The sequence below is a fragment of the Coptis chinensis genome, chromosome 6 (genome assembly GCF_015680905.1).
Source record: "Coptis chinensis isolate HL-2020 chromosome 6, ASM1568090v1, whole genome shotgun sequence".
In the NCBI taxonomy this organism is placed as follows: Eukaryota; Viridiplantae; Streptophyta; class Magnoliopsida; order Ranunculales; family Ranunculaceae; genus Coptis; species Coptis chinensis.
The window spans coordinates 71,040,904-71,055,130 of NC_141461.1; the positions used below are offsets into that span (position 1 = coordinate 71,040,904).

At 35.9% G+C, this 14,227-nt stretch overlaps 1 protein-coding gene and 1 long non-coding RNA gene across 3 annotated transcripts; one reads left to right on the plus strand and one right to left on the minus strand.

Annotated features, from left to right (window-relative positions):
• Positions 1-306: 306 nt before the first annotated feature.
• On the minus strand, positions 307-968 carry LOC147494249 (uncharacterized). Of its 2 annotated transcripts, XR_015199200.1 has the most exons (4): positions 852-968; positions 690-707; positions 520-605; positions 307-430 (listed from the first exon to the last, which is right to left on the minus strand). It is a non-coding gene; the product is annotated as an uncharacterized LOC147494249 (long non-coding RNA). The 2 variants fall into 2 exon arrangements; XR_015199199.1 differs by having other exon boundaries at positions 520-707.
• Positions 969-12,929: 11,961 nt separating this feature from the next.
• LOC147494250 (uncharacterized) lies at positions 12,930-13,868 on the plus strand. The gene has a single exon (XM_086568081.1). It carries the CDS (start codon positions 12,930-12,932, stop codon positions 13,866-13,868), a length of 939 nt encoding a protein of 312 aa, XP_086424207.1.
• The last annotated feature ends 359 nt before the right edge of the window (positions 13,869-14,227 follow it).

Genomic DNA, 14,227 nt, shown 5'->3' on the forward strand with positions numbered 1-14,227 from the left:
CACACAGCTTTGAAATAAACAAAAGCATTGGGAGTGTAGCATAGACACAGGCACACCGCAGACACGTCATTACGCCGTTAACCCATTGGGAGTGCAGCACCAGTACCCCAAAAATAAAGAAAAACCGATAAAAAAAAAAAAGAAAAATCAAACCCTTCAACAAAGTTCAGGAACTTGTGAAACATAGAATTCCCAATGGATTTCACAGCTATATACCATTTTAGCAAATATAATAAAAGAGGCGAAAAGTCGAGTATCCAAAAGCATCAAAACCAATCAAAGGCAAAATGGGTAAAAAGAATTACCGCAAACCAAGCTCGCTCGTAAATCCCCAAAAAATTTCAGTGAGTGATTGAGTAAAAGAGAAGCATCAGTAACTTCCAAAGCTAGAAGCTTGAAGCCTAAGGCTTTGGCTAGGATTCTACACAATCTGTAAAATCACAGGTCTAAGCTTTCAAACTACCATAAATCACAAGCCATGCTTCGAATTTGAAGAAGATAAAGATAAGAATAACTGACCTGGTTCAATTGGTCGATGTGAAGGCAATCGACTAGATAGTTCTTACCCTTTTCTCATCCTTCAGCTTTCTCTTTGTAACCGAGATCTGAAAACCGTTTGCAATCCTCTTTCTTCCCCGTTTGCAATCCAATAAGAAATGAAAAAGACTGGAAAAAGGAAAGAACTTTACCTCAATTTGGAGAAGGAACTTTGATTTGATCCAAGATTCAGATACCCATTTCAGTTTAGTGAACAATACATCAATTTAACAAACAAAAATACACAAACTTGAAGCTTTAAAATCGTTAACTAATTAAATTTTATGTTTTGAAGAGAGAGAGAGAGCGCTAACAATTTCACTGAAGCTCACTAGCTCTTGCTTTGTGCTCCTTGTGTTCCTTTCAGAAGCTCTGAACTGTTTGTTAGAAGTCACATTTGTTTTTTTAGTGTTTCTCTCTCACTTTCCACTCGTGTCTCTGGGCTGTGTTAGTGAAAATAATGAGCGCGAGAATAGAAAAAAATGAAATGAAGCCTTAAAAAAGGAAAAGGCGTTGAGAAACGAAAATGAAAAGCTAGCCCACCACCTGAGTGACGAGTTCCAGAACTACCTTTACCTTCGTGTATTTACTGCACCAAAATCCGTCCCCTATTTTAGGTTAGGTCAGTATACGACGAATTTATGCCATATACGACGGTTTTTGCAGTCCTAAATTAAGGACGGTCACGACAATCCTAAGCTAGTGTCGTTTTTCAGCAATTCTGGTGTAGTGAGAAGAAGAATTGAAGAAGAAGAAGGAAAGTAAGAACTAACAAAAGAAGAAAGAAAAAAACTTACCTTCGTTTTAGATGAAGAAGTACTGGTTTGAGTCAACCACTTCCCTCCTTTGAAAGTGAGAGAGAGGAGTGTGGGATTGGTTTTATACTGTTTCTTATTTTTCAGTTTTTTTTTCTTTTTTATTTTATTTTATCCATGTGTTAGTCAACCGTGACAAATTAATTCCGATAATTATCTAAAATTTAAGTAACATATAAAGTACATGCTAACGCTTTATAAACGTTAATAATTGTGTCACGGTTAAAAAAACATTACAAGTGAAAAATGAGAGCGTTACAAAATTACCCTTTTGGTGTAGTGGGGAATCCAATTTGAATGAGTTTCGTATTGTGTATTTTTTTTTTCACGCATTTGACTATTTGGCATAAAGTCATAAACCACGGTAGAAAGTGGAAAATTTATATACCACTGTTTATGTTTAAGGTAGTGGGGATGTGAAGTACTCTCAGTTGAAAAAAAAAATAACCATGGTATATGGCCCAACTTATCCCACGGTTTTCATGTAACTGTGTCATATACAAGTAAACCAATGACCAAAGAAATTTCCGCCGTGGTATATAAGTATTTCCCACGGTTTTTGGAAAAACCGTGGTATAAACGTTCTTATTGACCGTGGTATATGTGTCATTCTGTAGTAGTGACTCTAGCATGATTTGTTATATGATCCTCCATTTTAGAAGTTGTTTTGGAGTGATGGTTGAGAATATTGCCGATATGGGCATGCCTAGGATTAGATGTGGTGGTAGGATGAAATCTATAAAAGTTTAGAAGTTACTATTCTAAATTCAGTCTAAGAGATATTAGGTTTGTATTAGAATCAAGAATATGGGTAGTTTCCGTTTCCGATTTTGGAAATTTCTGTTTCCGGTAATTGCCTTAAAACGTTTTGGAAACTTCCTAATTCGTTTTGAAAACTCAAACCTATATAAACTTCATTCATTCTCCACATAAAACTCACATCTCTCACATTCAACTCTCACCTTTCACTCCCAAATTTTCTTTCTTTTTCCTTCTCACTTTCTTTCAAAGACTTCTGAGCTCGGGCCTTTTGCCCCGATGGAGCCACTTGCGCCCTAGGCACTGTCTATCAAAATTTAACCTGAGCGCGACCCGCGTCCATCCCAGGCAAAAAGTGAGCGCGTCCTGCGCCCAAGTGCCTGGACCTAGAAATTTACCCAGGCACACCCCGCGCTCTACCCAGGCATAGGTTGAGCGCACCCCACGCCCTGACCCTCCTGGGCACGAAAAATTCCAAATTTTTGTGGGTTGTTCCAGGATTGTTGCAGCTGTTCTAGAGAGTAGTTTTGTGATGACTTCTCCTATAGTGATACCGGAGAAGTCTTTCGAACACTTGTTGGGAAGCGAGACTTATGGACATTGGTTCCGCGAAAGGATATTGCAGTTAGGATGCGAAGGAACCTCATTTCTTTATAGAAGAGATTGACAACGCTTAAACGTTGGAGTTAAGGTTAGTTTTTATTTCAGTTAGTGTCTGCATATGTCTCAAGCAATTTGATTCTTGTTAACCCCATAACGGGTGGAACTCATATCGAGTTACGTCAGTTTTATTTGCTATATTAGTATGTTATAACCTTGTTTTGCAGATGTTCCAAAATTTCACGCGTTTCAATGGTATTTCTCTACCCTATTTATTTAAATACTTTGAGGACAAATCATGCTTCTTGTTTGGGGGGGGCATAGAAACACGTGTAATTAAGACATCTGTTAGGATATAGATATGTGTAATATGCACTTGTTGTTTAGTTAAAAATTCAAAAATTTCAAAAAAATAAATAAATAAAAGTTATGTTATACACTTAGGAATATTGGTATTATTTTCTTTCTCTATGCTCCGAATAATCTAAAAGTCTCACGTAGCTTTTACATTAGAATAATTTATAGAAACTTAGGTTAATACATAGGTAATAATCTTTGCATCTATCTATAAATATGTTACATGAGTATCTATGATTGTTGGCAGTAAGTTTCTAAAACCTAGGCTAGAGTACTTATTCTACAAATCCTGTGAGAATATAGCCTAAAGCCTTATATGAGTGAAACATTAGAGAAATGACACAAGGGAGAAGTAAAATCCGGATAGAGAAATCACACGTCCACTTGCTTGATCACTATACCATATCCTAAGTAAGAATTTAGGCCCTCTTTGGATCGATATAGCCAGAAATTCAAACCTATGACTTATTTTCCGCTAGTCGCCCCTCTGAGCCTTTCATAAACCTCAAATTCTTTACCCTGTTACAAAACAAAACAAAATAAAAAATCAACCTACCCATTCATTGAATAAGTCTGAGAATAGAGATGAAGAATAGAAAAGGGAAGAACCTTTGAAATCAAGAATTTGTTAGTCGTTTCAGATGAGAAAAGTAAGTTTTCATCCAAATAAAATAATAATAATAATAATAAAAGAAAATAAAATAAAGAGTTAGAACTCCAAAAATAGAATCAAAGGAGTCAAAATCCAAAGAAAAAGAAAAATATGGCTAAGGATGGAAACAAAGTGTAGAAGCAAAAGTAAAGAACAAGGTTTTCTCTAGTTACATAATATGAAGACTCTATTATCTCAGACTTGTTCTTTTTTGAATATCCATTTCCTTCCTTCTTAAACCATCTCTTAATCCCCGCAACACCTAATAAAGACCTCTAGCTCAATTATGAATAGGTTAGTGTGATAGTAAGTAGCAGATGTGTTTGATCGACTCCAGCTTCCTTGTGTGTCATTGAGATTGTAAGGTAAAGTGTGCCCACTGCACACTGGAGTAGCGAAACTTGAGCGAAAAAATCAGAGTTGTTTTTGTCTTGACATTTATGTGAGGACCTACTTAAGGACGCTATTCCGAGTTTTCAGAAACGGACCTGCTAGTTCATCTCATAGTATTACTCATTGTATATATGTTTATTTGTAGATGATTGATTATTATGCATATATTAGCTTAGGTTTCAACTTGATTATTCTGTATTAATTGCTAGTGAGATGTATAGATAATTTAGACATAGATAAGAAAACAATAGTTTATTTCTGAGTCGTTGTAGTATAGATGAAGTTTGTGAGTACCTTCACTGGAAAACTCTCACGAGGCTATAACTCGTCCACTAGGGAATTCCTAGTGGTTTAAGACCTTGTTGCATATGGTCAATGCAATCGCACTCGGCGAAACGAGATTAGTTAGAACTCAATTTTTGGTCACTTATGCTAATTTCTCATATTTGCTTGAGGACAAGCAAAATGCTGTTTGGGGGTGGTTTGATAAGAGCACAAAACTGTAGTTTTAACTCCTTAACAATAATACTTTTAAACCAATTATGCGAGTAATAAATAAGAGTTAATGCTGATTACTTGTTTTTATGTATTTCAGGCATTGAAGTCTATTTTGTGGAGAAATGTGCCACTTTGGCGATATAAAGGAGCAAGGGTTGGTTGCTAAGAAGTTTTGTGAATAAAGGCCAAGATTCAAGGAGAAAAAGCCTTTGTAAAGCCCGGTTAGAAGCTGAGAAGTCAGAGTCAATGCGGGCAAAAACAGCACATAAAAGTCAGCAGAACTTCCGAAGACTGTATCTTTAGACTCAAGCCTCAGAATTGGGCCTACCTTATGTCAAAACGACCAGCTCGGAAAGAGATTTTCAATGGTCCAAGCCTTCACCCAATCAGAGGAGTAAAAGTGGACGAAAAACCTGATGAAGTCAGATCCAGCTGAAAATGGCCCTGTGGACTGAAGAGATTGGGTTTTGGGATCGATTTTCCGGCCCAAAACATGGCTCCTCAGCCCATGCACGAAAAAGTGGATCTAGTCTCCTCCATTTGTATGGAGAAGAATTAGCTCTTAAGAATACTTAGATCTAGATTAGAAAATTAGGTTAGACTCCATTAATTAGTTCAAATAACTTAGTTTAGATCTAGTTTTTACATTCAATTAATTAGTTTGTTTTAATTTGATAAGTAGTTATTCATAATCTTAGTTCTAAATTAGTTTTAAATTTTAGTTTTAATTCATTTTGAATCATTATTGTTATTGTTCAAATAGATTAATAGAGTTTAAATTAGTTATTAAATTATAACTTGTTATTATTGTTCTTGTGTTGGGAATGATAGCATAGAAATTTCACATCACACATTACTCTCACTATTGGTCTTTGTGTTTGTTCAATTGAATTCTATTTAATCTTGATAGATTGAGAGTGGAACGATTCTGTACTCTATATATTGCATAAATATATATGTGAGAGTAGAAAATAAAATAATTGATACCGTAAGAATAAAGTTAGAGTAATCTAGTTTAGTTTTTACGGGTTGTCAAAAGCCAACCTCTATTCATAAAAAATCCACCAAATTCTGAGGACTGCACCACTAAACCTTTTCAAATAAACCTCAAGCTCGCACTTATGCCAATTGCCTTTGAACTCATTCATAATTTTCTAAACCTTCCCAGTAAAAAGACTTTGCCTAACATACAAACTCCCGAGACTATCATTCCAGTTGAGAATGCACCGTTTCATTGAAGTGCCAGAAAAAGAGGAAATAGAATTTAAGGTGGAATATGAGTTCTTGAGAGCATACGATGACCCCTTTATTTAAGTGGTTAAAAAACCCAATTTTCCATGTCACATCATCTAAGCCTCATAAAGAACAACTACTACCACACTCACACTATCTTGGACAATTCAATGACGGGTTACTACATAAGTTTCATGATGGATTGCATAAACTTTCTCTTATCATTCTGCATTTTACACTCCAAATGCACCATTTCATTCTATTTGGGGGTGTATACTTTTATATGTTTTTCTATAAAGATCCCCAACTATTTAGATTATTAGTATATAACTAATAACATATCATCCATCATATGTATATAGTCTTGGGGAATCTGACTTAAAACGACCCCACATATAGTCTGACTATAAAAGATTCATGTTATGTTTTCTCAATACATTCCATAGGAGTGCATCATAAAGGTAACCGGACCACTCTACTTGAAGTGTGTGGTTGTAAGTGCCGGAGCCTTAAGTCCACGTATACTTGCATATTCTTTGTTTGCACTTTTACTCATAGTTTGAGTAGTGTACCCCTATGGAGCAAGTATACGATTTTCTTTTTCTTTATTTTATACTTCTTTTTAGAATAGCTTTTCTATTCCTGTCACTTACAATTCCTGTACGTCTTTATTTTCATTTCCCTATTTTCTATTTTTACATAAGCATTTTTCTTTCAATCTCACCTTTGACGCTAAGTAGTCTTTCCTCTAAAAAGAAGAGATGTGAAACAAAGCACAGGGCGATGGGGATTGAGTGAAGGTGTCTTACAGTTGTCTCTCATGGTTGTTTAGCATGTCTCGTCTTCCATAGGCATGTCATACCGTGGGATGGTTAGCAGCTGGAGCCCTTGATTTTGAAAACTTTTTTCTTCTATGGGTGATTTCTAATTATTTCGAGCTTTGTCTTTCTCTCTAGTTAGAACAGCTACAAAATAGGGCTAACTAGAGATTAGGAGAGGAGAGACTAGAGTATCTCGCAATAAATCTAGTCCTCTTCACTAGATTCGCTTTCTTGCAAAACAAGGAAGTGCACAATCTAGGGCAAGCCAAACCCCACGCAGGTTCTCAATTAGAATCATTTAATTTCAAACATCTTTTCATTCTATTGGGATGATCACTTTTCTCATAGTGATTTTCTTAGTAGTTTTATAGCTTATATTTTTATGTTAAGTATTTAGGAACAAAAAACCCAAAAAGCCAAAAATAAAAACCCTTCTCTCACCCTTTCATAAAAGTTCTTATTTTTATTGTGCTTATAATAGAGTTTCTCGATACATCAATAGTCATGTGATTTTTCAAAAATAAAAACAAAATGGGCAATGAATTCCACATAGACCAACCCTTAGAACTACACAATCTCCATTCTTCTAAGGGCAGTTTGAGGATCAGTTATGTGTTACTAAGGGTTGCCCATATCACCATGTACTTTCTGTCTCAGTTTAACCCACATAGATACCAATTGTCCCTTGTGCACCAACATACCATCAAAAAGTTTGTGCTTTCAATATACCAAATGCACCATGGAGACAACACCCAAAGCGACAAACCCAACCACCTCCAGGGTTAGTCAAACCACCAACTACATTCAAACAAGGACAAAGTACCTACAGTAATCAGAACAGAGCATTAGTTCCACCCCATTTTAACCAAAACTACCAAAATCCACCAAAGAGACCTAGTTCCACCATCCACTAGTATCCAATTAGATAAACCATCCCACTATGTTCTGCGCAGGAAATTCCGCAACAGACATAACTGAAGCCACAGTCTAACTAGATCAGGTTCAAAATGAGCCGACACGAAAATTGTCTAAGATCACATGTTATAGTTTGTTTTCAAACTTAGCTTTAGAAATCACTGCTTTTGTACAAGTATCTTTATAACATCTCTACATAGTTTTCAAAACTTGAGGATATAAAAATAAAAATCTTACGCCCTACAGTAAAAAAAATATGATATTGAATAAACGTATGATTTTATCTTCTTGCAAAAACCCTTTATATGGTTAGAGATACCTTTTGAGAACAACAGGATTAAAAAAAAAAAATTTAAAAAAACCCCTAAAAATTTCATGGTAGAATAATTACGTAGCTTACTATTTAGATAAACCATGTATATCTTGTTCTATATCTATCAACCCACGCTCCAATTTTGTTTGGAGGTGGTATATTTTTATAATGAAAAACAAAGTACAGGTTACTGCCATTTTTGTTCATGTTCATATGGTAGTCTCTTTCCTTTTCTTTATATTTTAAGGACAAAACATATTTCTGTTTGGGGGTGGTATAGTAACATTTTGCAAAAAAAACTAGGCATTTATTATATAACATTTCTTATATTATATAGATTTAGTATATTTCTATATTTCTTTCTTTCTTAAAATATTTTGAAAAGACCAAAAATATTTCTCTGTTTAGTATCAAAAATCTTGTTTTCCTTTTTCTACGATGAATAAAAGGTTGAGAAATCTCATTATAGCAATAGAATAAAGATTCATTCTTCAAACTTAGACTAATATACATACAATAGTTTATGCACCTTTTCATGAATGGCATGCATCAACATTTGATTGTATATAGCAGTAAGTTTCCGGCACCAAGGTTAGAACAATTAAGTTCCATATCTTGTGAGAATTTAGCCAAAAGCCTCGTCTGAATGATTATTGAGTGGTGACACAAGGATGTTCAGATAGAAAGATAACACGTCCACTTGCTTGATCACCATGCCATATCCTATGAGAGAATTTAGGCCATTTTTGGATCGTTATAGCCATTAACGTTAAAAACCTAAAAACATAATTTTTCCTCTAGTTACCTCCCTTGAGCCTTCACCAAATTCTAAAAGCCTTTTTATTTCTTCGCCATCAATCTCTGAACCGTTACCACACACAATAAAAAATTTACCCATCTAACGAGTTGAGAACTGGATGATATATAAAAAGAGAAGAGAAGGCCTTGTACAAAAACATAATAGTTAGAAGGTTCAAAAGAGATAAGAAAAAGAAAATAAAGAAAAGATTCAAAGATCGAAATCTCCCAAAGTTCAAAATCAAAAGGAGTAGATTTCAAAAGAAACAAAAGCAAAGTTAGAACTCCTAAAAATTCAAAATCATATGGAGTCACAAAGCCAAAGGGCTAAAAGAATGAATCACAAATTCGGAAGCAAAGAACAAAACGAGGTTCTTCTCTAGTTACAAATATCCTAAAGACCCAATTTCTCAACTTATCAGAGTTTGTTTTCTGATAAGCACCCAAAACTGTAATACTAAACCCCGTAGACACATAGCATTTTGGTTAATTATGTATTTAATAATCATGAAATAATTATATTTTCGTACTTTTGTAGGTTTTCATAGTTAACGTGAATATGATGATAAAACCTGAATCAAAGTACGGGAATACTGTGCATACTTGAAGTCTTCCCACTCAGGCCAGTGAAGCCCAACAAAGCCTGACTAGAGCCAAAGATTCCAAAGGGACAAAACCAGTGCATAACAGGACTACGTGTAAAGAAGCAGCAAACTTCTGAAGCTCACATCTTTCAAACCTAGACTCTGATTTTGGCAAGTGAACTGCCAGAACGACCAGGGCAACGAGCTCTACGCAAAGACAAAAAGTTATAAAACCGCCAAAATCAGGGCCGCCACTAGACACAGCATGTGGACCCACTCTGCGGGCCTACAAGAAATGATGAGTCATCATGAATAGACAAGTGGCAAGTGATGGACACTTTTGTGACACCTTGCAAGAAAAGAAAAGACAAAACAATAAATGCATGACTAGATTGTTGATTCGAAAAGGGTAAAAAAAAGTTTGGATGTTTCGAAAAGAAAAAGACAAACTTTGTGAAAAAAAAAGTTTGGATGTTTTCAAAAAGGAAAAGACAAACTTATAATAAATGGGAGGAAGGCTTCCCGTGAGAGAGGGGGTATATATTTTGGATGTTGGAGAAAGGAGAGAGATCTCTTCTTGCATTCCATTTTGTGTTTACATTTCATGCATAGTATTTTCCATTCTTTGAAGCTTTTGTATTAGGTTGGTACAAAAAGTCTTGAACTTCAAATAAAATCTATTTTCTTCAAGTTAAATCTCCAGTTCTTCCTTTACTTCTTTTCACCTTTTCATTCCATACATGCAAGACATAAAATCCATCCAAGGACCATGAGCTAAAACCCTCCCAAGGGGAGGGTTAATGATGCTCATGTGAGGATTAGGCTGCATGTTAGTAGTCCAGAATCCTTACTTAGGAAAATAGGTTTTGATTATACATCCGGTCCCAAAATGACTGAGTCTAGCCAAGTTTGGAGTGTTGATACTCCAGACCAGTCTCGTGCAAGACCCAATTAACACTAGGTCCAATCTCGTGCGAGACCCTATGGTAGCCGTTAGCCCTCTAGTTTTCCCAGCTGGTGTATAATTAAACCAGGAGTTGAAGTGATATTCCAGAGATGGAATATAATGTTAATTCAACTCTTCCAGTTAGTAAGATGAACTCATAGATTAGTACATCTTACTAGGGATTGATACTCGACGCTGTTTCGGGTTTGTCTATGAACTAGAGTGGATTAGAGCTATAATGATAAGGTACTCTAAAAATTTGTAATTGGCCTTGCATGATTATGATTAACCCTTTTCATGTATCTCTCTATCTAGTTTACTAAGAAATCAATCCTTGTAATGTTACGTCAACTTGCATTCCAAGTTTTAATTGAGTAACCTAAGAAATAACCTAAAATTCTACTCACTAATTTCCTTGAACTTGTAATTTAGTTGTGAACCTTGCTTAGTCCTAAGGTTTGGACGATCCTATAACACCCCGGTTTTTTCTTTTGTTTTCCTAGTATAAAAAATAATAATAATAATAATGAAAATAGATAAAATGGATAGATGATAATTATCAGTTAAGGATAAAAGTCCCGTAAGTAATAGATAAGTGTTGTCCTTGTTTTTCGGTGAGTTTTCTCACGTAGAGTTTTTGGGGAAAACACAGCGAGAGTTTTATACAGAAAAATGGGATTTTACTGAAAGAGGAAAATGAAGGTTTTTCTGGTAGCTGGTTGATAGTCGGAGCACGCTAAAGGTGAGTAGTCTGAACAGGTTTATTTTGGTTAATTTTTGTGTCTGCTAAATCTATCAGTAATACTTTTACATATTTGAGATTTGGTAAACTCTGTAATGTTGCCGACTGATAGATACAAAATTTTCTAGTACTACAGTATGTACAACTCTGATAAGTTTGAAAATTTAAGCTGTCGAAGCCTTGACACCTTGACACCGATCGTTACTGGCGTCGCCATTCAACACCAAATCGTCCTATTATTTGTTGTGTAGAAATTATGTGTTTTAATTGATTTTATTGGTGATGATCGATTGTTGGTGGTTTATTGGTGATGATTGGTTGTTGGTGCCGTGAGATGGGCTGTTGAAGCTCCGGAGGAGCAGTAATGGCGTCCAAACAAAAATCAAACCGTCCTGATTGTTGGTGTGGATTGAACTTTTGTTTGGTTTGATTTTGTTGTATCATTGGGTTTGTGTTTTGCTAGGGACCGAAACCGAACTGTTGGGAGGTCAGTGGTGGTCCGGCGAGCTCTGCAGTGGAGGAAGATCGGTGGAAGAGATGACCTAGCAAGTGTTGGAAATCGCGATTTGTTGGTATGGATATTTAGGGGTTTTCGCGAGTAACCAAACCGCTGGAGTGAGGGTGGTGGATTAGTAGTTGGTTGGTGGTGGCTGCTGTGGCAGTGGAGGTGCTGGAAAGTGAGAGAGGAAGATGAACAGTGCGATTCATTTTGTGTTGGGCTTGGGCCGAAATTTGTTATGTGGGCTTATGTGTTTTATTTTAGATTTTCAAATTTGGATTTTTGTTTTAGACTTTGGGCTTTTGGGTTAGAAGAGTTTGAGACTGGTTGACTGCTGTTGACCCTTGGCAGGTCGACTTTGACTTTGACCAGGGTTGACTTTGACCACTTGACCCAATTTGACCTTTTAACTCGGATTATGATTTGGGCTATTAGGATAGGTCTAGGGCTATTAGCATGCTTGGCTTTAGGCTAATACCTTTATAATATGACTCTTTTAGTTGTATTCTTTGATTATGCGAGTGTTTGGGTTTACTTTTGAATACCTAATATAATATCTACATATGTTATATAGAAGTTCTAACTTTCTTTTGTAGGAGGGTAGGACTTAATAACATTTTGTGTAGGGACGCGGTCCTACCCTTATACAGCAGTGGATATCGGTAAGTTTTAATTCAATGATTTAGATATTAAAAACGAGTTATTAGAATGAGTTAATATAATGGAAGTTTTGCTTGGGAAGAAACTATGCCGGTTGAAATGACAGAACTACCTGTCTTCCAAGCTGAGAATGATTAAGTTATAGGAAAATATAACGTGATTGTTTGGATAATTAAAGTATGATAATGTTTATATGTGGTTAGTCTACTCATACCAGCAAATTCCATTTTGCTGACCCATGTTTGCTTTGTTTTGGCAATGTGGGTGTGTTCTTGGGAACATAGGTGGAAGGCAGTGGAACTACAGCATGTGAATTGGATTCTTGCATGGAGCAGTCCGTTAGTTTTGTTAGGTCTGTTTTTTTTTTTTTTGAAAGGATGTAATAACATAGTTATATTTTCAGTATGACATGAAAATACGATGTTGAAAACCTGTTATTCTTAGAGTGGTTTGATGTTTTATTGGGACGGAAGATAGACTTTTTTATAAAGTAATAAAAAGAATTTTGGAGATTATTTTTGTTGTTAAGATTCTTTTATGATGTGGGTTTTCGGTTGTGGCATGTGTAGTATCCACCCCGTCATAGCTTGGGTTTTTAGACAATTGAATATAGTGATGTTTGAGATATTTATATTTCAAATATTCATTTTTTTAATTGTTTAGAAAATCAGGCTGTGACATTTTGGCATCAGAGCTTAGGTTAGCCTAGATTTGGAAGGTCTAGGTGATCCTCGGAATGTGGTGATTGTGTGTGTTTGAGTTTAAGATGTTTGGAGTACTAATAGAAGTCTGTTTTGTTTTAAGGTGATGGCTAGAGATGACACCGACGTTACTGGTACTGGAAGTAATACCATATCTGCTGATTTGGGAGCAATATTAACTCAGTTGGTGCAAACTATTCAGAGGGGTCAATATGCTAATCTAGGAGATCCTTTTGCTAGGAGAAACAAGGATTTTGCTACTTTAGGAGGCCAGAAGTTCAAGGGAGAGAAAGGGGCTATTGATGCTGAGAAATGGGTTACAATGTGTGAGTCCGTGTTTGCTAAGATGCAACTCACTGAGGTGCAGAAGCAGGAGTTGGCTTCTCACCAGTTGGAGGGGTCAGCTTTATTTTGGTGGAGGTCTATTAAGGATAATGTGGATGTGGGAACTATGACTTGGGAGGATTTCCAGGTAAGATTTGAGGGAAGGTTTGTTCCTAATGCTGTTAAAGAGCAATTAACTGAGGAATTCTTTAATCTGACCCAAGGAGGGAAAACTATTACGGAGTACGTGACTAAGTTCAATGAACTATCGAGGTATGCTCCTTATCTAGTGGATACCCATGTAAAGAAGAACCAGAAGTTCATCCATGGACTAGAGCCATATCTATCGGGTTATTTGATACCCTTTGATTCAGAAACTTTCGATCGCGTGTTAGATTTGGCATTAAGATATGAACAATTGGATAATAAACCCAGAGATGAGAAGATTAAAGAGAATGACCCAAAACAAGCCATCTTACACCTTATTTCTAGTCAGCCACGTCAAGGGCAGAGAAAAAGTCAGCATCACCCATATAATAGGCAAACAAGTAAGCATGTGAATAAGGACGCGAGTGCTTCACTAAAGAGATTTGATGGTAATTGTTTGAACTGCGGGGAAGTTGGGCATACTATTCGAAGATGTCCTAAACCAAATGAACTAGTAGGCAAGTGTTATAAATGTGGACAATTGGGACACCATGCTAAGAATTGCATTGGTTAATGTTAGGTATGTTTGAATTTGTTGTTTACTAGTCCCTTTATTGGTACTTAGCATGTAAGAAATTATCGTATGATTATGAAAATAAAATGCTGGTTGTTTTAACGGTTAGTTTCTTATTCATTTTTTGAGATATTTGAGATATTTATATTTCAAATATTCATTTTTTTAATTGTTTAGAAAATCGGGCTGTGACAGATCCCTTACTCGATCTATGCTACCAACCCACGTGAGTAAGGTAACTTGACTAGTCAGACGTTTTACAGACTTTGGACTCAAAAGAATAAAACCCTAAAACAACTGATTATCATTTTCCCTTCCCTTTATTTCTAAACCACTACCTTACCCCCGTAATTCCAAAT

Coding starts and splice junctions, on each gene's coding strand:
- LOC147494250 (XM_086568081.1), top strand. CDS start 12,930: ATGGCTAGAGATGACACCGACGTTACTGGTACTGGAAGTAATACCATA.